Below are 20,930 nucleotides of genomic sequence, written 5' to 3'. Positions count from 1 at the left end.
GAAGCACACTTCAGAGACTGGCACGAACAAGAAGTCAGCATGGTGCTAAGTGACATCATTACAAACGAGCACCAAGTTGCAGGACAGTCTAGTTTCTTCTAGGGAGGAACATTAAATCTAAGGATGGCAAGCTTTCCTTCCTCAAGAGCAAATTACAGGTTGGAGAGCCAAGGCTACTTCATCCAGCATTGTGAAAACCATCGGACACAAGTAAGTACTTCACAATCCGCAAATCAAGACAACTTTCGTAGTTCACAAATGCATTTCACTTTTTCTTACACTGTTTCCTGAAATGCTGCCTCTTCTGTTATTCTCGTGTGTGGTATTTAAATTAACTTCTCAATTGCAGAATTAAACTCCTTTAACAAAATTCAGGCAGAGTGCTAACTAGTTAATGGACTGCTAGTACAGAGCAATTTTGAAAGCTATCTTTGAAACATACTGTTCAACTGAGACAGGTCTCATTTTAGTATTTTACAGTTACTCAGTTTACAAAAGGCAGGATAAGGGGGTTAGTATTTTGCTACATAAGAAACAAATCAGATGGAAGCCCTTTTGGACACGGCTTTGGTATGGTTTCTCTAGAAGATACAGACCCAGCAGGCAAACTATAATCTTGTGGTTATTGCACCTTTTGGTCAAAAGTGGCTGCCTGAACTTTAGGAACCATAAAGCAGAGAGGGCTCTGTTGTCAAGAATGGAACATTTCAAAACCAAATTACCCAAATCTTGCATCTCTTTACAGCTACTTGGAGGGCCTGTAAATACCTCTGCACTGCAGGTCAAGAACTCCCCATGCAGAACCAACACTGCCACTCCTCCTGTCTCACCAACACCTGCAACAGTTTTTAGTGTGTGTATATACACACACACACACACATATATATATATATATATATATATATATATATATATCTCAGCTGCAGTCCCCTCTAGTGGCTGGTTCACCAGGAAAGCAACACCGAGTCCTCCAGGTCACAGGACAAAGGAGTACTAAAATCTAAGATGTAAAACCTCTCACTAATTCTAATAGGGATCTTCCAAGTTACCTAGTGCAGAGCAGGTCTTTCATGTACGCTTCTTCCCATCACTTAGCATTAAAGGAAAGGACACGTTCTCTTCTACACCTAATACACAGGAGCCTGTTAATCACGGTGTGGTACACAACACAGCTCCATTCTGCACTGCAGCTGTTTTGTCACATTTGATGTTTTGAGACGCTCAGCAGCATTTCTGAGGGTAGTTAGGATAAACTCCCCAGCACACTTATCTTCCCCTGAAAACAAGCAAAAGCAATCACTTATCTCACCAAGTGGAACATCTTCTGTTCTGCTCTTACACAATCTTTTATTGTTTCTCCAGATACCTGCAGTCGAGCTTTCTGCCCAAGAGCAGAATCATATGGGAACTTGCAAACATCCTTCTCCGTTCTGGCAGAGACACACTGAGACATTATAAGTACAACCCACCCTGACCTGTCAAATTTACTGTGAAGGAAGACATCGCATATGACTCCACAGTGGCTCTCCATCCCCTCGAGACAAGGGCTCTGCAGGAGTACTATTCCCCTTCTGTCAAAGCTAAGCGTACATATTAATCCATCTGCATTCATGGAAGAGGTTTATGAGCCATCTAGATCATGCTACTCTATAGCTATAGTTACATTTTAGACAGCAAAAGCAATAAGCAAGCCTTCCAAAAGTTGTTGCAGCAGCATATCATTTTAGCAGAACCTTTTGATGCCAGTCAGAAGTACTGTTGAATGCATACTTTCAGGGGAATAGTCCTTCTTGAAAGACAAGGCTGTTTGGCTAAACAGAGGTTCTGTAAAATGCATTTGCAGCTTGGCATTTTGCACACAAGGTAAGGTCAGTAAAAAACACTCTTACATGCCAGTGAGGACAGCCACCCACTGCTTTTCAGACAGCATATGTTTTCTGAAGGAGCAGGGAGTAAGAGCTCACCTAGCTAGGGTGGGAAGAAAGTTCGTGGATGAAGCAGACAAACTATTCCTTTGTAATTACACCGACAAACTCAGTGTGCGGACACCAGGCATGCACTGAAGAGGTGGCAGAACTATGGCAGAATAGGCGCTGCTATTGTTATGCCAGCCAAGTTCTCCCATAAACAAGCCCTAAAAATCATTTTCTAGATAAAACTGGGCTTGCAACATGAAGAAAGGAGACTTTAGACAAAACCTGCTTCACACCGTTCCCACCACTGCACATGGAACAGCAGTATCCTGCTGCCAAGGCTAGGCACAGCAGCACTGCCTTCCGCCTGCTGTTTTGTTGAACAACATTAGTTACTTAAAATTGAGAATAAAATAACTTTTAAACTGTATGAAGGTTGCATTTATGCTGAAATGCAGCAGGGCAAAAGTGAAGAAATGATATCTTCAAAGAATTAAAGATTTTTTGTTGCTTGGACAGACACTCTGAAGAGCTGGACTAGCTTGATGCACCCCAGACCACAGGGCAGTTGCTCACTGCACTCCAAGCCCCTAAGCCTTTGAAAAAAGTGAGGAAAATATACTGAGCAAGAGTCAGAAAATAGTTTTACTGATGTTCAATAAGTCTTACTCTTCAATAATTTAAATCTGTTGAATTGTGTGAAAGCATTCCCAATGAGCCTAGGAGACGCACGGGCTCGATTATCAAACACAGTGATACTAAGAGAGCAAAAATACATCAGCCAGTATCTGACTGTTTCCAGGTTGCTGCTGAAGTTAAGCACATGAGCCAGCTGATGCCTCAAAGCACACTGAAGCACACAGGAGGGTTTCTGAAGTTTATTCCTAGTGGCACGTTTCTTCAACACCTATGTTTATCCCTTGCCATTTAGAATCAACAAGCACAAAACTCTCATGCAAAAACTATAGCAAGAGGACAAGGTTACCGAGGTGTAGTCATGAATACAGGCTATGAACTTACCCGGTGAAAGCGATTACCTTTAATAGCAGACTAATGACCTTTAATGCATTTTAGTTACCACAGGTCAGTCCCATTTAAGCTGATCTTCCCACAGATTAGCTTTAGTCTTCAGTAACACCAGTCCGAGAGCCTTTGGGTTTTTATTAGAAAAAGGTGGCAGGGAACAGTTTTGCTGTTATTGCAAGTTTTTTGTTTGTCCATTGTTTGTTCTTTACACACACAAGAAGGCTTTCATTCTAACGGTCTTCACGTAAAAGGCCTGTTTATATTCAGTGGCATTTTACTGAAAAGCAAAAACTTCCGGGCTTCAAACAATAGGCCAAATTATACAGCAGGACAGTCATGCCATAGTCTGCCTTATTCTGTATCACCATCTCCAATTAACAGATCAAGTAAAGATAACAGTGTATGTTCACATAAGATCTGAACCTACATGGGCTATGTAACAGTAGCTGCTGCTTTTTTGACAAGCTTACCTTTTTAATTATTTAAATATTAAATTTAATGTATTGAAATTCATTAAAACAAAATTTAAAAAGCAAATTTAACCGAACTTGCCATTTGTTTCAAGAGAATTGAAAAATGTGTTTTGCCTAGTTTCGCCTTAATTGAACTAGTGATAATTTAATTTTAAGTTGTACCATCTTACCTCAATCAATTTGTTGGCATGTTCACGGAAAACCTGGGCATATTCTTTAACTTCTTTTTCATTTCCATTCTTGGCAGCTTCAATCAATACTAAAAGTGGAACATTTGTTTCCAGAAAAGAGTCTGAGACATGGTCCATAACAGCTTTGCGGAGCTAAAATAAAAATAAAAGAATGAGTTATTTTTCAGTGGCTTTCTTTTACTGTATTAACATGTAAAGCTTAAAGTACTTTTGTCATTGATCCTTTTTCCATTGTATGACCAAGGCTTCCCCTGCACTAAGTCCTGTCTATACACTTTTTGCTTCAATTTAAATTAAATCTCCTTTAAAAAATGGATTAGTTATGTAAGTGCAAGTCACCAGTTTGGCCACAAATATTGATTTAGCAGCTCATATTGGTTTTGTCTGAGTAACTTTGCTGCTTTCGTTTAGCTGGTTAAACATGCTGATTTAACTTTTTAATTTTTCTACTAGAATAAAAACATTTTTCAACAAACTTGAACCATAGTCACACTTAGTTGAAAAGAGGAATGTATTGCTTTAAAAACCAACCAGAGATTCGTATTACACAAATACAAAGAAAACAGGCTCTCAGAGATGAATACCATCAGAATTATAAAATGTACCTGATTATGTTCAAAATCCATAAGTGAGAGCTGGTTTTTTTTTAAATTTCTCTTGCCACAAGGATGATTAAGAATCCCACATCTTTATTACACAGTTAACGGGGGATTACATTTCCACCCCATGCTTCCCTGTGAACCAGGCACTGGAAGTTTCCAGCTTTTAATTTATTAAACACATGCAGGCAAGCCCACTAGAAACAAATCAACAGATAACATCTCCAAGAGGGCAAACATGCAGAAATGCACTCATTTGTCTCAACAAGTATCAACTTTATATATAAATTACTTGTCTGCGCAAGTCTCTGGTCTTCTTGGTCATTTTATCAATTGCAGAGTTCAGTGCATCACTTCTTTCTTTGCGTCCAGCCTGAAAAACAAGAGACAAAGAAGTAAACAGATATGCAGGGTCTCAAAGTAAAAAATAATAATAATAAAAAAAAGCATTATTCATTTCAAGTACATTGTCAGCTTCTTTATTTATTTATATTTTTTAAAGTGATTACACACACCAGAGGTAAAGTCTCCACCTCCTTGATAAAACTCTGGCTGGTTTGAGCAGTCCAGTAACACCTGACACCTTAAGGTTTTACCTTTAGCGCTCTTCAGCTTGCTTTCAGGAGAAACGAATGGTTTCATAAATCTAGCAATCTTTTTTACTCCTGATCAGCTGGAGACCACATTCAACTTCTAAGTTTAGATTCCTCTTTTCTGCAGTCTCTGTCAACCGCCCGACAGCTGGCACTGCATCAACCCTCAACCTACTACAGGCTCAGCTACAGGGATCGCCCAAGGCCAGCGGACCGCACGCCAGCATCTCACGCTGCCTTCAATCTGCAGGTCCGAGCAGTGCACACAGCCCACAGGGCTGCGCATCCGATGCAACACTGCTCCCCCACACGCCTTCACACCCAAGGCAAAAGACTGCTCTTGAGCCAAAAATCAATTACCTTAAAGGTAAAATCCTTATAACACATTTGTCACACATGAAATCCAATGTTTCAAGTAAGTATCCAGGCCCACCTGCCGAGAGCTGGCTTTCGCCAAGGTTCAAACCAGCAACTTTTGCATTAGCCCTGTTGTTAAAGACAGGACAAGGGGCCAAGAAGCAGTGGCAGCTTCTCTCTTTTTAAGCAGGGGCTGGGTCAAAAATATCCTAATTTGTATCAAATCGGGAGTGTCAGATAAAACCATGGTGGTGGTCTGGTTTTGCTGGGAGATTTTTCTGTATAATAGAGCTTAATATTAGAGTTTTGAAACACACTTTACGCAACTACAATACAATTTCTGAAGTTCAAAGCCACGATCAATACAATTACCCTGTTGAGAAGAAAAACCATTCACCCTCACTTTAGTGCTGCTATGGCAGTTATCAATTCTCCAGGTGACAGGCGTGTTTGAAATACCTGGATGAGCAGCCCTGAATCTAAAACAAGTAGTCGGCTTTACAGCAGAAATAAAAATTAAACAAAACTGGGGGGGAGGAGGGGAAATTAAGATGTTGCAATGTCATTGTAGTTTAATCAATTATTGAAGATTTGTCACCTCCCTGATCAAGTCATTCGATTCTTATCACAAAAGATAACTGAAGTGTGACTGAAATTAAAACCAGGAGCTCGTTCCGACTACACCACAGCCTTCAGCAGACCTGGCAGTGGTCTGTTCTTCACTCCACATTCAAAAATCAAAGCTGAAGTCTCTAAATAAAGTGGAGATTACTGCTACTTATTTATTGAACGGTTTGCTGTCCCCATCCACGCTTGGTGGATATGAAACCAAAATACAGTTAGGCTAGGAAGACCCCGTTCAGCTTGCTCTGAGATTGCTTTGTTCCAAGCTGCCACTCCGGGTTTGCTGCTGGCGGTGGGTGCTGCCTGCACCCCAAGGAGGGCAGCTGGCTCCTCGCAGCAGGCAAGGCACCCCAAAATCTGAAACCTGCCAATTGGCACTGCTTCAACTAACAAAAAAGCCTGCTCCAAGACACAAACCTGCAATTGCAGCTGCTTGCTCTTTCTGATGTTTTCAGACCAGTTTACCTACTGCAACGTGACTACCTCACAGGGCACCCCCCCTTCACACACGGGTGTTTTTTTTTTCCAGGAATATCTTTGGATCCAAGATATATACTCATGTATTATGTAGAAAGTCAAACATTCAGCTATTCCAGGAAGTGCCATTTTACTTCTCCCTGGGTGCCCCTACACTACCACTTTAGCGCGAAGCAGGAGCACGCTTTTGAAGCGAGTCCACCCATCGCTTCCACTTTGCTGTCCCTGGCTTCACAGCCCCGAACAGTCTTGGTGCATGAGGGCCAGACACCTTTAGGATGAGAGGAAACCCAAGAGATGGCTTCCACTAATGGACACTCAGTTCATGAGACCAGACCACTGCCAGCCCTATGTAAAATGCCCTGAAAAGCATGCACGCACGCGTGAGCGCCTAACAGCACTGATTTCATACTGCTGATCTGTTCCTATTATGCTACACCACATATTAGCATGGAAAGAGCTGTATAATCTAAACCCATTAGATTTTAACAAGGCAGCACCAGTTTGTTTCCACCTTGTTGGCATTCAGAAATTCTACTATAGAAGCTTGTCAAAAGTATTAACAGAATTTCCTTCTGAAGGTCACAACACAAAATGCCCTGCTAACTTAGCTGCGGTAATTTAACAATTTTAGTGCATATAGCTACTAATCCGGCTCCTTCGTTAGTGCTGGCGCAGTGGGGCCGAACAGGACAAACACGGTGGATGCCTGCACCTCTGTGGCTACAGAGATTCTGTTGTTATTAACATCTTAAATCATCACAGCCAGTTCTAACCAAGGTCCCGGCCCAGAGACAAGGATGTCAAGTTTTACCCGTATGACGCTTCTTGACCTTTTTTGCATAAAATGAAACATAAAACATTAACTGTGGGAGTAACTATGCCCCGTTGGGCCAAGTGGAGGCAGCTGGTAGGACAGTGGTCGTTGGAGTACATGAAGAGTTGTACAGCCTGTGGCTGCACGAACCCTCCAGGCACATAAAAGTCTTGAAGATCACCCTTGACCACAACAGTCGCTTTGTCCAGACTCCTCTCGCTCCATGAATTTTACCCACCGGTTCCACTCTACAGCTCAACAAGTCCCATTTGAGCTAGTCTCTCTCTCTCAAGTAATAGATCATGTTTTAACGGCTCCAAGTGACAGTTTACTACCTCTGGGTAATTTGTTCCAGTAACCAACTACCCTCGCTATTAAAAAACTGTTCCTTGTTTGTAGTGTAAACTCTCACTGAGAAGCCAACTAATAACCCAGCAGCACAACACACGCCAGCCATCAGCTTCTTTTATCCATGCGATTAGAAAGACTCACAATAGCAAAGCCTGAATATTCATATTACTAATAGGATTTTTAGATATTCAGCACAAAACTCTTCTAGGAGAATCACAAGCTTTGCAGTCAGTAAGCAGCTAATAGATTCAGTAGATTTAATAGGATCATGTTGACCATGTCAGTCATTTTGCAGTATGATACCACAGCTGTGTCCAGTATCATGGACAATAAATTTAGCCACCAAGCAAATTTACTTTAAATCAAATCAGATCTTTATCAAAGAGACTTGAATTGGTGTTAAAAATTACTCATCCCCACCCGCCCCGTAATCTCCGCTCTTCCCACTACCGTTGCTACTCTGCTTGAAAAGAAATACAGGCAGTCACTGTCGCATCCTTGCTGTTCCAGCTCACACAGCGATCCCCACTAGGGTTTATTTTGATGGCTTAAAGCAAAGAAAGGGGATTTGTATACAGGGAGGCAAGTGGAATCACCGTCTCTGTCACAAAGCATTCCCTTTGTAGGCTTGCCATCTAAATTAAAACAAAACACAAAAAAAATACCCAAACTGAACCAAGCTTTTCCTGCAGCTACTGATGTTAAAATCTAACCCAAACTGATTTATAAAGGTAACAAGAGCAGGGTGGTGGTGGTGCATGAATGCTGTCTTAAAGCCACTAGGATCAACAGCATACATGTTACAGTGAGTTACTCAACGGTGTGTTTTTAGAGCCAAATATCAAAAACTTTCATTGTTCATCTCAATGGTTCATCATCAGTTTAGGTTAAGCTCAGACCACAGAGCTACTGAGAGAAACTGTGCCTCCTCCTACCCGGCCCCAGCCCTCACAGCATACAAACCCCTGCAGAGCCCAGCATCCCTGCTCCCCAAATCAGCACCCAGATGTGAGCCAGATGTGCCACCTAAAAAAGACTGTTTGCTTCAGGTTATCTGTGAATTGTCTTCTGTGCTGCTTGTACAACAGGCAGCATCGTGGCTAATGACGGTGATTTAACAAGTGAAAAATGAATGCTTGGCATAGCTTCCTCTGGGCAAGCAGTGGCAAAGGCAGTTGTATGTCAGCGCACCACCACTGAGCCGTGCTTCGTGGGGAGGCAGGAGATTTAATGCTCAGATTCAGTTTCTCACATGCTTCATTTCTGCCTTGACACATATCCTTTGTAGACGTGCAGTTAGGCTAACTGTCCACATCCCTCCCTTACCATGGCATTAGGGCTGCAAACAAATGCCAGATACAGTACTGCTGAGTCAAGACCAGGAAGGGTAAGCAGCCAGGTATGCCACACATGAATTTCAGCAGTGCTTTCATATCCCAGGTCTGCTGGTTGAGGAAGCAGGACTGCACACCGCTGGGCTGCAGGAAAAGCCTCCCACAGCAAGCCCATAGCTCAGCAAAGCACAAGGGCCGCATGGAATCACCTAGGGTTCAGCAAGGACTTGCATCAAAACAAAGATGCCTGCACTCCCCCTCCTGCAGAGCTTGCCATGCCTCGCTGCTCCCACCCGAACCCCCCTCCCCACCGCCAGGCTGCCGGCCCCACGCTGCCCTCGGCACCCACAGAGAGGGCAAGGCTGGCTCCTGCACTCATCCTGGTACAAAGGGGAATTAAAATGTGGGACCAGTGCCAGGTTCAGAGAGCTGCCAGACAGGGGAGGTGACAGCCACCACGCTATGCCACAGCATACGTGTGTCTTTCGCTCCTAGGAAGGCAGTGACACCCAACCTACAGTGCCCTGCCCCATCCCTCCCACCACCCTCGCCCAAAGGTAGCCTGCAGCTAGCCTGAAGAGCTGGACACATCTGTTGATGATGGATCGATCACCTTGGACATGCCTTCTCCTGACGTGTCTCGAGGCTCACTGCTAATCCAGCTCCATGGTGGCACATCCAAGTGACCACACATGCACAGAAATGCTACAGCCACAAGTCTGCTCATCTCCTTTGCCTCACAGACTTACCGATGCAGCACTAAGACCATCTTTCAGCAAAAAAAGCAGCAAATAGGCCTGCGATCCTCAACAGCTTAACGTCCAGCAAAAAATTAACGCTATCATTTCTTCAGGGAGAAGGGTGAGCTGTCTGTTTGCACGGTGCCACACATGGGGCTGCAAATCCCAGGTGCCCTGTCCTCGCGGGCAACTCCAGGGCTTGCCATCCTCCAACCCCACAGCACAAGAAAGTCCCGCAGCCCACTTCTACATCAAGTAAGATTAGCTTATTTGTTGTTCTTAATACACTAGGAAGGCTTCCACAAGATGTCAGCCTAACTAAATGACAACGCTAGCCTAAGGGTGCAATTCTACTTTTCCAGCACGTGGGTTTAGCAGGAAAACCAGTTCTGCTGCTGCTGCTGCTTCTCCGGACATGGGGTAAGGGAGAAGCTCCCAAAAGGGTTATTTGGTCCTAGCAAGCTTATTCCTGGGGCAGACATGCCATTTTCCCTCTTCATGTTGCACATGACTATTCAAGCTGTTACTTCAAAGCACCCGTTCTGGCAGAAGTCCCCAGATAGCACTTGTACATGGTTTTCCTCGTCATGCAAGTGGTTTTCCTCGTCATGCAAGTGGGTTTCCAGTATTGGGAGAAAGGCAATTGCATCAGTTTTGCCAGCAGCTGGGGTTTACTCCCAGCCTATTACGCCCTGAACCCCAGGCAGCTCTCAAGGAACAATGTGAATATTACTGCAGAGTTCCAGACTTAAGAAAATCAGACATTTGCTTTCAGTAATATCTGTTATTTCAGACAAGTGCACATAAAAACATGTTTCGCTAAGAAAAGCGCCCATAAAGTTCGCGTTAACAGTTTCCCAAACAGGGAACTTGCTGGCAAGGTGCTAAATAGCCCTTGTTTGGTTACGGGCCAAAGAACGGGAGAGCTTTAGAAAGGAAGCAACTTACCGTGTTTGAACATTAACTCTTAACTCTGTGCCAAATAACACAACCTTAATGTGGGAGGAACCTACCAACAGATACTGATGCAAAAAGCAAAACGTTTCGAAAAGATACCCGATTTCAGCCTCCTGGTAATAGTCAAATGACGTAGCACAGGAGAGGTGTAACATTTGACCTTATAGCCATTGTCATTTTATTAATTACACCCTTTGGAATGTTGTTTTTAAATGTTACGTTGCTGTGTTTAGATGTTATTAAAATCCAAATCAACAATTCAAGACTTTGCACCAGATGAGCTGCTATGAGAAGCGCAACCACAGGTACCTCAGCACGGTAGATCCATCAGACAGCTGGCAACTGACAGCTAAGGCTGGATTTCAGCTTCTGTACTTCTTGTACAGTGAACATTAAACATGAAGAAACTCTTTAAACAGGTTTATGTAATTACTTTGCATGTATTTCTTTCACTCTAGAGCAAGTGTGAAAATATTTACAGTAGCAGAACAACTTGAGAAATTCATCTAGCATTTTCTAATTGTTTTACCGTGAGAGATAGTTACTTTCCTAATGGGTTGGGGTGTTTTGTTTTGCTTTGGTTTTTTTGGGTGGGCTTGAAGTTTTCTTTTTGTTTGTTTTCAGAGTTCACCTTTCCTATCCCTTTACTTCCTACTTAGCGCTTCCCTTTAGAGTGCTCTGGATGGGACAGCCCACCACAGAGAGGAAGTACCAGTCAGCATTACAATTATGCCATGGGACAGCAAAGGGAGAAGCAGGCAGAAAAACAAGTACCTCTAAGGAACCCAAGCTTACTGACAAAGGTAAATGGTCATTTTTATTTTAAAACCTTTTTTTGACACAATTCATCAACTTCTTCCATCAGCATGGGAAACTTGTTATTCTCAGCTCATCCCATATCTTGAAGTCCTAACTGATACCTCACCACTACAGAGCAAACATTTTCAAGTGCCTTCTACTACATTACTGCTTTATATGTTAAGGTGAAAATAGAAAAGCTCATCCAAGTTGCCTGGAGCAGGAAGCTAGCACCCCCCCATCCACACCAAGTCAAGGCCAGAGCAGCTGTGCCGAAGGCCTTCCTGCAGATGCATGCAAAAATCCTAAAAAAGTAAAAATTAAATCAAGTCTGTTCATTTACCTTTCAGTACCAGCTGTCCTGGAGAAGAGTTTGCTCCAGATAAAAGGGCAATGAACCTTTAAAACAAGCAGCCATGACAGCATATTTGCCTCCTCCTCACTGTGCGTGCCTGCTCCAGCCAAAGACCGGCCTGGCTGTAACCGCGTGGGCAGCTCTGCAGGGTCACGGTTTCTGCAAACGCAGATTTCTGCAACTCTAAAACACACAGGGTAATTGTTATGGACCTGCCCAGCAGCGAGATGCTAATGGCAGTAGTGTCCCCCCTTTTGTAGGTTACACACCAGAGTGTAAGCGGTGACCACAAGGAAGCCCTCAAAGAGCTCCGAGCCCCGACTGTAAACGCCAGCCTCACAACATCCCCTCTGCACTCCAGTCCCAGCAAAAAGCAAGCACAAAAGCCACCGTCTGGGGGGCGGGAGGGGGGGGGGGGAAGATTCTCTAGTTTCATAACTGCATGCTGTCAAGCTGGATTCCAATTAAATTTTTCCTGTGCCCTAGCGCAAGCTTTGCTTTTTCCAGAAATTTCTCATCGCTTGAAACATTTGCTCCTGTCCTTTGCTCCCTGGCTGGGCGCTGTACTTTCTGACACACCGCCTTCATCCAAATGACTGCTCTCTCCCTTTACCACTTTTGCAGGGACCACAGCCACACACAGTTGTTAGGCGTAGCTTTAAGCTGCCAAAGCCCTCTCACCCCTGTGAAAAGCTGGTGCTAACCGGCACCCTCTATTCAAACTGTGCACATTCTGCACCTGAAAGTTCCTTTTATGCAGCAATATTTAACAGAAAACTGGCAGCAGCCAGCACTAAGGCACTTCCAACCGCAGCTCTGCGCTGCTTTTAACGCCAGCGGAATACAGCCAGCACAGATGCAGGAGGGGGGAGCGGGGTGGTGCAAGTCTTTCCTACTCCTATCGTGGGGACGAAGGACTCCTACCGTTGATTTCCCCCCCCCTCCCCATCCCCCCATCCCCCCCCCCCCATCAGTGGTCTTTAACACGATCACAGTATGCACCACAATGCTTTAAAACAGCAAAGCTTCTGGAAAACCCAAACAAAAGGAACGTCACCAGGTGACGTCAGCCTATATACAGCCCTGTGTGGTCACAGCGCATAAGCAAATCCATTCTTGTACCGCTTCCCTGAAAAGCTTTTCAGTAAATGCACTCATGCTACTACAGGAGCTTCTCTCAGCAATAAGCCACCCATCTGCCATCAACAAGTTAGGACTAAAGGAAGCCACAGCTGCGGAAAAAGAAAACGTGAGCTTCAATTAAACAGCTGAGCAGCCACAGAGGACGAAAACTTGTCTTAAGAGTTGATTTAAAAATTGCAGACCTGTCAGAGGAGATCAAGCCAGTGATTTCAAAAGGAATATTCCAGGAGAGCATCGTGGATTCAATTTTGCACTAATATCAAAGGACACTAAACCCAGTAAATTATTCAAAGGCTATCTTACATTAGAGCCTTTTACAGACTCACCGTGTTGAGTCTAAAACTACGACTGAATGCAACCTCCAATGTACTCAAAAGAATGGGTAAGTTCCTGCGTTTCTATATACCTTGTATAATGAATGACCGGCTATGCTTTAAAGGAGCCGTTAGATGCTAAAGCAAATTTTTCTGCACTGAACCTTATGAAAAAAGTGTTTTCCAATTGTGACACTGTAATCCTCCGTAATAGAGATAAAGACTCATCCTAAGTGTAATAACCAAGTATTCTGTTTTTCGTAGTAAGTTGTTTCTTGCATTTAGAATTAGCTTGTCGGAAATGCATGGCAATGTTATCTGCAGTGAAATCTTCCATCGTGATGTTCAAAGTGTACTGATAAGGCTATCCTATCTTGTTGTTTTCCTAAATTATATTCTGCAGGCTTACATTTCAAGTGGCCATTAGGGGCTCGTATGCTGGCAGCACTATATGCAATGAGTATGGTTTTAAAAATGCTGCCTGCCTTGGGCATGGCTTGTCCACCAAAATGTCGCTGTGAGAAGCTGCTCTTTTACTGTGACTCTCAGGGGTTTCACTCAGTGCCAAACACCACTGAAAAGGGCTCGCTAGGTTTGTCACTGAGGCACAATTATATTTCTGAACTTGAAAGGGATCAATTTGCAAGCTTCAGTCAACTTACTTGGCTTCACTTAGATCATAATCAAATTGCAACAGTCAGAGAAGATTCTTTTCAAGGACTGTATAAACTTAAGGAATTAGTCTTAAGTTCCAACAAAATCTTTCATTTGCCAAACACAACTTTTAGCCAACTGCTTAACCTGCAGAATTTGGACCTCTCTTTTAATCAGTTATCCTCTCTGCACCCCGAGCTCTTCTACGGCCTTCGCAAGCTACAGACCTTGCACTTGCGATCCAACTCTCTGCGGACCATCCCGGTCCGCCTGTTCTGGGACTGTCGTAGCCTGGAGTTCCTGGATTTGAGCACAAACCGCTTGCGAAGTTTGGCTCGCAATGGATTTGCGGGATTAATCAAGCTGAGGGAGCTTCACCTAGAGCACAACCAGCTGACAAAGATTAATTTTGCTCACTTCCTCCGGCTGAGCAGCCTGCACACCCTCTTCTTGCAGTGGAACAAAATCAGCAACTTGACATGTGGGATGGAGTGGACCTGGGGCACCTTAGAAAAGCTCGATTTGACTGGAAACGAGATCAAAGCCATTGACCTAACCGTCTTTGAAACTATGCCTAACCTTAAAACCCTCCTAATGGATAACAACAAGCTCACCACTCTGGATTCCAAGATCTTAAGTTCCCTGACAGCCCTCACCACCGTGGGCCTCTCCGGCAATCTGTGGGAATGCAGCCCAAAGATCTGCGCCTTGGCCACATGGTTGAGTGGCTTCCAAGGTCGGTGGGAGCACTCCATCCTCTGCCATAGCCCCGACCACACCCAGGGAGAGGACATTCTGGATGCAGTGTATGGTTTTCAGCTTTGCTGGAATTTATCGACTGTTGTTACGCCCGTGGCTACGACATACACAGCTCCAACTACCGAGTACACAAAAAGAATAAGCTCTTCTCATTTCCATATGGGAGACAAAGAGATTCCAACTACGGCAGGCATGGTCGTTACCACCGAAGAACATTTCCCTGAGCCAAACAATGCCATCTTCACTCAGAGGGTAATTACAGGAACAATGGCTTTATTGTTTTCTTTCTTTTTTATCATTTTTATAGTGTTCATCTCCAGGAAGTGCTGCCCTCCCACATTACGAAGAATTAGGCAGTGCTCAATGATCCAAAACCACAGGCAGCTCCGATCCCAAACACGGCTGCATATGGCAAATATATCAGACCAAGGACCCTATAACGAATATGAACCCACCCACGAAGGACCCTTCATCATCATTAATGGCTACGGACAGTGCAAGTGTCAGCAGCTGCCATATAAAGAATGTGAAGTATAATACCTACATGCCATCAAAAATTAAATCAGATAAGTAACCTATTTTAAAATTGTAGGGGACCTACATCAGATTCTAATTTTTACAAATGTTGACATAAAGCCTAATTTTCCAAGCTACTTAATGGAAACATTGTTTATGGAGTGGTGCCGTATTTTTAAGTTTTTTTAAAAAATAAATCCATAATATTTTCAGTGTTAAAGAAGCAATGATTACATTAAACTTGCACTCCTAATGTTTAAAAGTCTAAAGAGATGCTCACCTCAAACTATGTAAAATGTTTCATGTTATGTAATTATATGACTGTGTGTAAACATTTATACCCGAGTCTCCATATTCTACTTTTTCTAATGAGAACAGTCTGAGGGGAAGGATGCTGGATATCTGCACAGAGATCTGCGGGGGGACATACGCTCCGTTTGTTCCACTGCAGCTGTAGGATCCCAAACACTCCAGCTGGCTCCATTCACTTTAAAGGCAGCCGTGGAGGAAGATTTTCCTCCTCTGATAATTTCATGCCAGTAAAAAAGGGGAGGGGAAACAAACAAACAAAAAAATAATAATAATGCAGAAAGAGCAACAAAGGTCCAGGTGGGGATTTAAAGTGCATTGGGAACCAGGGAATTTAGTTTAAATACAATTTTCCTATCTGCACATTCATAGTTTGGCTTGCTTAAACAGACCTGGCTAAAGATCACAACAGATACAGAAAGGAGCAGTTCACACGGTCACAAATTAGCAGGACAGTCACAAATTCGCAGGACAACTCTCCAGGTGCTTACAAAGTAGGCAGTGTAGCTTATTTAGGAAGGCTTAGTATGACGGGATCAATTCTAAATATTAAGCGCATTCAATTCTTATCAGCTCTCTGGTTTGACTTGACAAAGCTTTTCATGAATTCAGACTAATAACTTACGACTAGGAACAAACAGCATTTCAACACCTTTTCATGTGTAAATAACCTTAATGTAAGTTTTTCTTAATTAAAAGTAAATATCAGCCGGGAGGTTAAGGAGAAGAGGGAAGGAAGGAAGGAAGAAGCCTCTCTTTGTCCCCCCGCTGCCTCCCCCCAGCTGAGGCTTCCTCTCGCCTGGAAGCTATTTTCATGCACTAACTCCACTGGTTTCTCTGGAGACAGAATTAGCCCCTGTAATATAAGCTCTCATTTGTCCTCCTCTTCCAAAATTCAAGGTAATTACCATTTTTTTTAAAAAGCAACCTACACCTTCTTGTTAAGTTCGGATAATGTAATTAGTTTATAGAATAGTTCACTGAAAAATGTTTCATTTCTTACTTGACATGGGACAGAATCTAAACTAGTACGCTGTTTAAAAGAATCACCTATAAATATACACACACACCCCTCTCATTCTTAAGGAGTAATTTGATTTCTTTAGCCAGAAGTACCATATTGCTATTTATACTATATTATGAAATTATATGTAAATATTTGCAGATCTATGCAGCGATGGTGGTACTCGGATGCCACGGGGGTGGGGGGGTGGGGGGGTCTGCAAAGGATTACATTATTTTTAAGTCAACTGCTCAAATATTGTAAACATTCTAACCAAAGCTAAAAGGACCGGAGGGATGGAACATTTTTTTAATATAAATATATATATATATATACATGTCTGTATAACTTAAAAAAAAAATGTGTTGTGTCCAATGCTGCAGTGTTAAACAATTACCAGCACACACCGATGAAGAAAAGAAATTCCTCACAGTGTTGACATACCTTGAACAAATCAGTAATTACAGTATGCTAATTGTGTTGTACTAAACTATTCTGCAAACTTTTTAAACAGAAAAAAAATCACTGCATAAAAATCTGTTAGCTATTTCACTCTGCTTTTATATATCTGTATTACCACTTAGTGAGCTATTTAGGGTGCAATTATACAACAGTTTGATGTTTTATTGTGGAATGAATTCGTCCAAGGCAATTACAGCAAGCTAAGTGACTTCTGTTAAGATTTTACATAAAGATTTTTCAATTACTGGTTTTGAAGATATTAATTTGCATCATTTTACTTTTACATGCAGTGCCCTTATTATAAAACAAATATTTTGTTTATTTCTGTGACTCTGTACTTTAATGGAAAAGATTCAGTGAAGCCTAATGGTTTTCTATAGATACACCTTTGAACACTTCTGTTTATACTACAGTGAGCTGATTTACACCTATTCTAGGAAATCAATTACTGCTTTTAACTGAATATGATAAAACTTGTGGGGCAGGTGGACAAAGAGCAAAAATTCTGTTTGATGAAATCCCAAACGAGCCAGAAAGCCAGACCTAAGCTGATAAGTACAAAAATGTATTGGTATCCAAGGATATATAGCTGCTTGTAGAAAGACTTGCTTCGTTCCTCACCACGAGTAAGTGCTCGCAGCTCTTCCCTGACATCCAGGCTTTTGCCCTGCTCTGGGCAAGTGAGCGTGCATCGCTTCCTCAGCAGCGACCTGCCCCTGCCTGTGCACCTCCCTTACCTCGCGTTAACCAACACGATGGTCTGCACCGGGGGAACTGGAAAGCAGACACTTTGGGAATGGTTTTCATGTACAGCTGCAGGGTACCAGCAGAGAAAGTTATAACTGAACTCATTAACTACACTGGCAGCCAAATAGTCTGACTACACTACCATCAACCATCAGGTATCAATACTGAAACTCTGACATCCTCAGCTGCATTTGCAAGAAGGAATTCCACCTTTCTCCTCCACACCCAGCCAGAACCCCTTGCTGTGAGGCAGTTCAAAAGGTACCACGTCAGTCTTCCACATGGTAACAAGAAGTGGCTGCTTGACTGAAGTGCTGAGGTTCCTCCCAAGGAGGTGCTTTCCTAACACCCCAGCTCTGTGCAGAAACCCACTTCATCCTTATTAGCTTGTAATTATGCCAAGAAGAGTAAAGACAGATGTTCCAGCAATGCTGGATTTAATCCTCCTCTCCATCCTAGCCACTCACGCCAATCTTCCAAGCATTACAGCACCGTTCCAGTGTCTCTCAAAGCAAACACACCCAGGCACCCAACGTCTCTCCCCCACCAGCATCCCCAGTTTCCACTGGTCCCAGTACTGCTTTGGCTTGCAGACAAGAAAGCAGGAGGCCAGCAGACACAGCCTAGCACAGCACCGTTCAATTTTCCTTTGAGTCTGTACTACACACTAATACACAGCCCATCTCCAAAATGCCATGGTTTATATCTGCCATTTCCAAAAGCATTTGTTGCCAGGTTCCAGGCATAAGCAAAGCAATTCCACAAACATTACATTTAGGGTAACAGGTATCATAAAACTCGCAGAATGTCAAACACTGGCAGTGAAGTCAACTTAAATTCCCTTAGGAGGGACAGCAAATGGCAGGAAAAGCCATCACTCCACACAAGGACACAACCAGAGGCTGTTAATTCTTGTGGTTTTTTTCTCGTGTGGTTGGTCTGCGTGGGTTTTTTTTTTGTGTGTGTGTGTGTGTGAAGTTACTGTCTTCCATTCTCAATTGCTTGTGACTGCTTCCAGGCAAGGAGGGTATTGTAATAACTGCATTACTCAGCAATCTCCGATTTATTTTGTTTACGAAAAAAGAATCATGACAATTTGGTTTAAATTAATTGTATTTCAGCATGAGCACTGGCTGATGACAAGAGGCTGTTAACCTGCTCTCCCCAAATATCATCTCTGTTGCACAGCCTCTGTTTCTACAGGTACTAAATGGCATTATAGGTGCTTCACCACCTCTAGGCACCGCCTCATGCAAGTGCTCAGGGCCTTCTGGAAATGAAAATTTCTTCTACTTCTCTCGAGATCCTCATCCCATCCAAAGATCTCCTCTAGCCTCCCTGATCTCCAGCCAGCTTTTCCTTGTCCCCACCCTCACGTCAGTGAAATGCAAACCCAGCAGTACAAGTTCAATTTTTGAGTCATCATACTGGAATGGGTCTGAATTTATGCTTTTAGTTCCCTTCTCGTTAGTCGCTCTGCATTAGATCATCATTTAAATGCACACAACTAAAAATTACTCGATGAAGAGTAAAATGGGTTAGCGTTTAGTCTCCAGCTGAAGTGTTCCTCTGCACAGAGCTCCCATTTCCTAGCAGACAGAAATATAATTAATAATGCTGTATCAATGTTTGTTTGCTTTTTCCCCCAAGCAGAAGTTATCTGATTTTTCAGCAATAAGCTTAGCCTGCATACAAATCTAAGCATCTGAGCTTATGTCCCATTACCCCACTTAGAAGACAGTGCCTACTGCTAACCTTAAAAATCAGAAATATCCAGTGGCTTTAAACCAGAAATCTGCAACACACTCATTTTTTAATGTGTCTAAGTTAATTTCTATACTACTTTAATGAAAATAAAGTTGATTTAATTTTGTGATCTGCGCAGCTATCAAAATCCATCTGTTCAGACCTATGAAATCTACCCAAAAGCTGAATTTCATCTTTCTTATAAAGTTTTCCATAAAAATTAAAAGTTCAGAGAGCGATATAGTATTTCTCCTCCTCCCCCAAAAAAGGAACAAGTGAGGAACAACAAAAATCAAAGGCAGCTGCACAGCAGCAGCTCCTCCCTCCCCCACATTTTTCTCCATTGCAAAGGGTCCGATATCCTAAAACTGGTGCTGGGCTTTTGATTTTTAAGCCATCACAATAGCAAGATGCTTTAAGATCATTTCAGAGTCAGCTGGAAATGGAGCATTTCACATCTTGCATAAAAAACCTTTTGAGAAGTATCTAGGGAAAGGTAACAGAAGCTTTGATGGCTATAATCAAGCCTCAGATGGGGCAAAGCTTGTGCTAAGGGCAAAACACCATGCAGCCTGTGCACCTCTGGCGTAAGCACTGAAAAGCTACACCTGCTATTCTTCAACTGCTCCTTTGTTAAAAAAAAAAAAAAAAAAAACCACAACACACAACAACAACAAAAAGCAAACAAAACCCACCCCATTTTTCTTTTTACTAATGTAAACATTAGTAAGTGAACTATTCTACCAGCTTAGCAACCAGAGATTAAAAGGAGTTCTAGATGCATTGTATTTAAATTACGTTTAAAGAGCCAACTTCTGGTGGGAGGGGGTGTAAGTAATGGAGTAAAATGAAGTGCAGTGTACAGAAAAATTTTGTTATTAAAATTGTGTATACTGTAAAACTGGATTTGCCTCTTTCTTCCTCCCTTTTCAAACAGGTGTCAAAAGCTCATTATTTCACAACACATTAAGGCCAGCCTACATCCACTATCCAAAGCAGACAAGTCAGGTTTGCCAGCCCATTTGCCATAACCACATCAAATACAGCACTTTCTGTCACGCTACAGTAAATGACCTGGTCTGCATGGGTTCTTCCCAAACCACGTTTTTGCTAGTCAAAGAGATGTCTTGTGTAAGCAAGATGAGAGAGTGACAACCAAACCAAAGCCAAATAAAACTCTTGGCCCTTGAGACTGAACCCCTGTTGAGTACCTGCATCAGCAGCAGCACAGGCAGCATCACCTCTCCAGCATGCTGGCACGAGCCCCAGTGTGACCCCCCCAGAGGCTGCCTGCAGGGCTGCCAAGACCTGGCTCTAACCCTGGCTGTCCCCCTTGGGTCACCTGGTAGACCACCGTGACCACGCTTGTCATGCTGCCAGCCAGGAGCATGGCATTTCCAATAGGACCACCTCGCCAAGAATTTAGCAAGGACAAATAATCCATATCCTCTTATAGAGATGTCAAACTAGCAAGACATCACTTCATCTCTGAATTACAGCCATCTAGGAAGTGTCAGAAATACATCCCCTGTACAAGAAATGTTCTTTATATGGGCTACCACAATGAACGTACCGTTCAAAACCACAGTGCTTCAATAACATGAGAAAGATTTCTGATTTAGAGAAGTGACAAGTTCACAGACACAAACCAAAAGCCTTGATACAACAGCCG

The 20,930-nt window shown here is 42.9% G+C and overlaps 2 protein-coding genes and 1 long non-coding RNA gene across 6 annotated transcripts in view; 2 read left to right on the top strand and 1 right to left on the bottom strand.

Moving 5' to 3' along the window:
• The window catches only part of CTNNA1 (catenin alpha 1), a 122,795-nt gene that overhangs the window by 47,741 nt on the left and 54,124 nt on the right, over nucleotides 1–20,930 (bottom strand). Inside the window, exons 1-3 of one of the 2 annotated variants that reach the window (XM_040602939.1) lie at nucleotides 11,594–11,705; nucleotides 4,495–4,575; nucleotides 3,583–3,735 (exon numbers count right to left, since the gene is read on the bottom strand). In XM_040602939.1, the coding sequence (XP_040458873.1) occupies nucleotides 3,583–3,735; nucleotides 4,495–4,527 (186 nt within the window). In that variant the 5' untranslated portion in view covers nucleotides 4,528–4,575; nucleotides 11,594–11,705. Of the gene's footprint in view, nucleotides 1–3,582; nucleotides 3,736–4,494; nucleotides 4,576–11,593; nucleotides 11,706–20,930 lie in introns of those variants that run through there. The other variant, XM_040602938.1, reaches the window with a different exon arrangement.
• On the top strand, nucleotides 10,564–11,689 carry LOC121092261. Its single transcript, XR_005829235.1, has 3 exons — nucleotides 10,564–10,757; nucleotides 11,112–11,255; nucleotides 11,601–11,689. It is a non-coding gene; the product is annotated as an uncharacterized LOC121092261 (long non-coding RNA).
• On the top strand, nucleotides 12,582–19,974 carry LRRTM2 (leucine rich repeat transmembrane neuronal 2). 3 transcript variants are annotated; one of them, XM_040602943.1, is made up of 2 exons: nucleotides 12,582–13,130; nucleotides 13,915–19,974. In XM_040602943.1, exons 1-2 carry the CDS (start codon nucleotides 13,101–13,103, stop codon nucleotides 15,010–15,012), a joined length of 1,128 nt encoding a protein of 375 aa, XP_040458877.1. In that variant the 5' UTR covers nucleotides 12,582–13,100; the 3' UTR covers nucleotides 15,013–19,974. The 3 variants fall into 3 exon arrangements, with proteins under 3 accessions (XP_040458877.1, XP_040458876.1, XP_040458875.1); XM_040602942.1 differs by having other exon boundaries at nucleotides 13,894–19,974; XM_040602941.1 differs by having other exon boundaries at nucleotides 13,466–19,974.

Source organism: Falco naumanni, chromosome 8 (assembly GCF_017639655.2).
Source record: "Falco naumanni isolate bFalNau1 chromosome 8, bFalNau1.pat, whole genome shotgun sequence".
NCBI lineage: Eukaryota > Metazoa > Chordata > Aves > Falconiformes > Falconidae > Falco > Falco naumanni.
The sequence above is the reverse complement of the archived record's forward strand: the minus strand, read 5'-3'. Positions and strand labels throughout refer to the sequence as shown.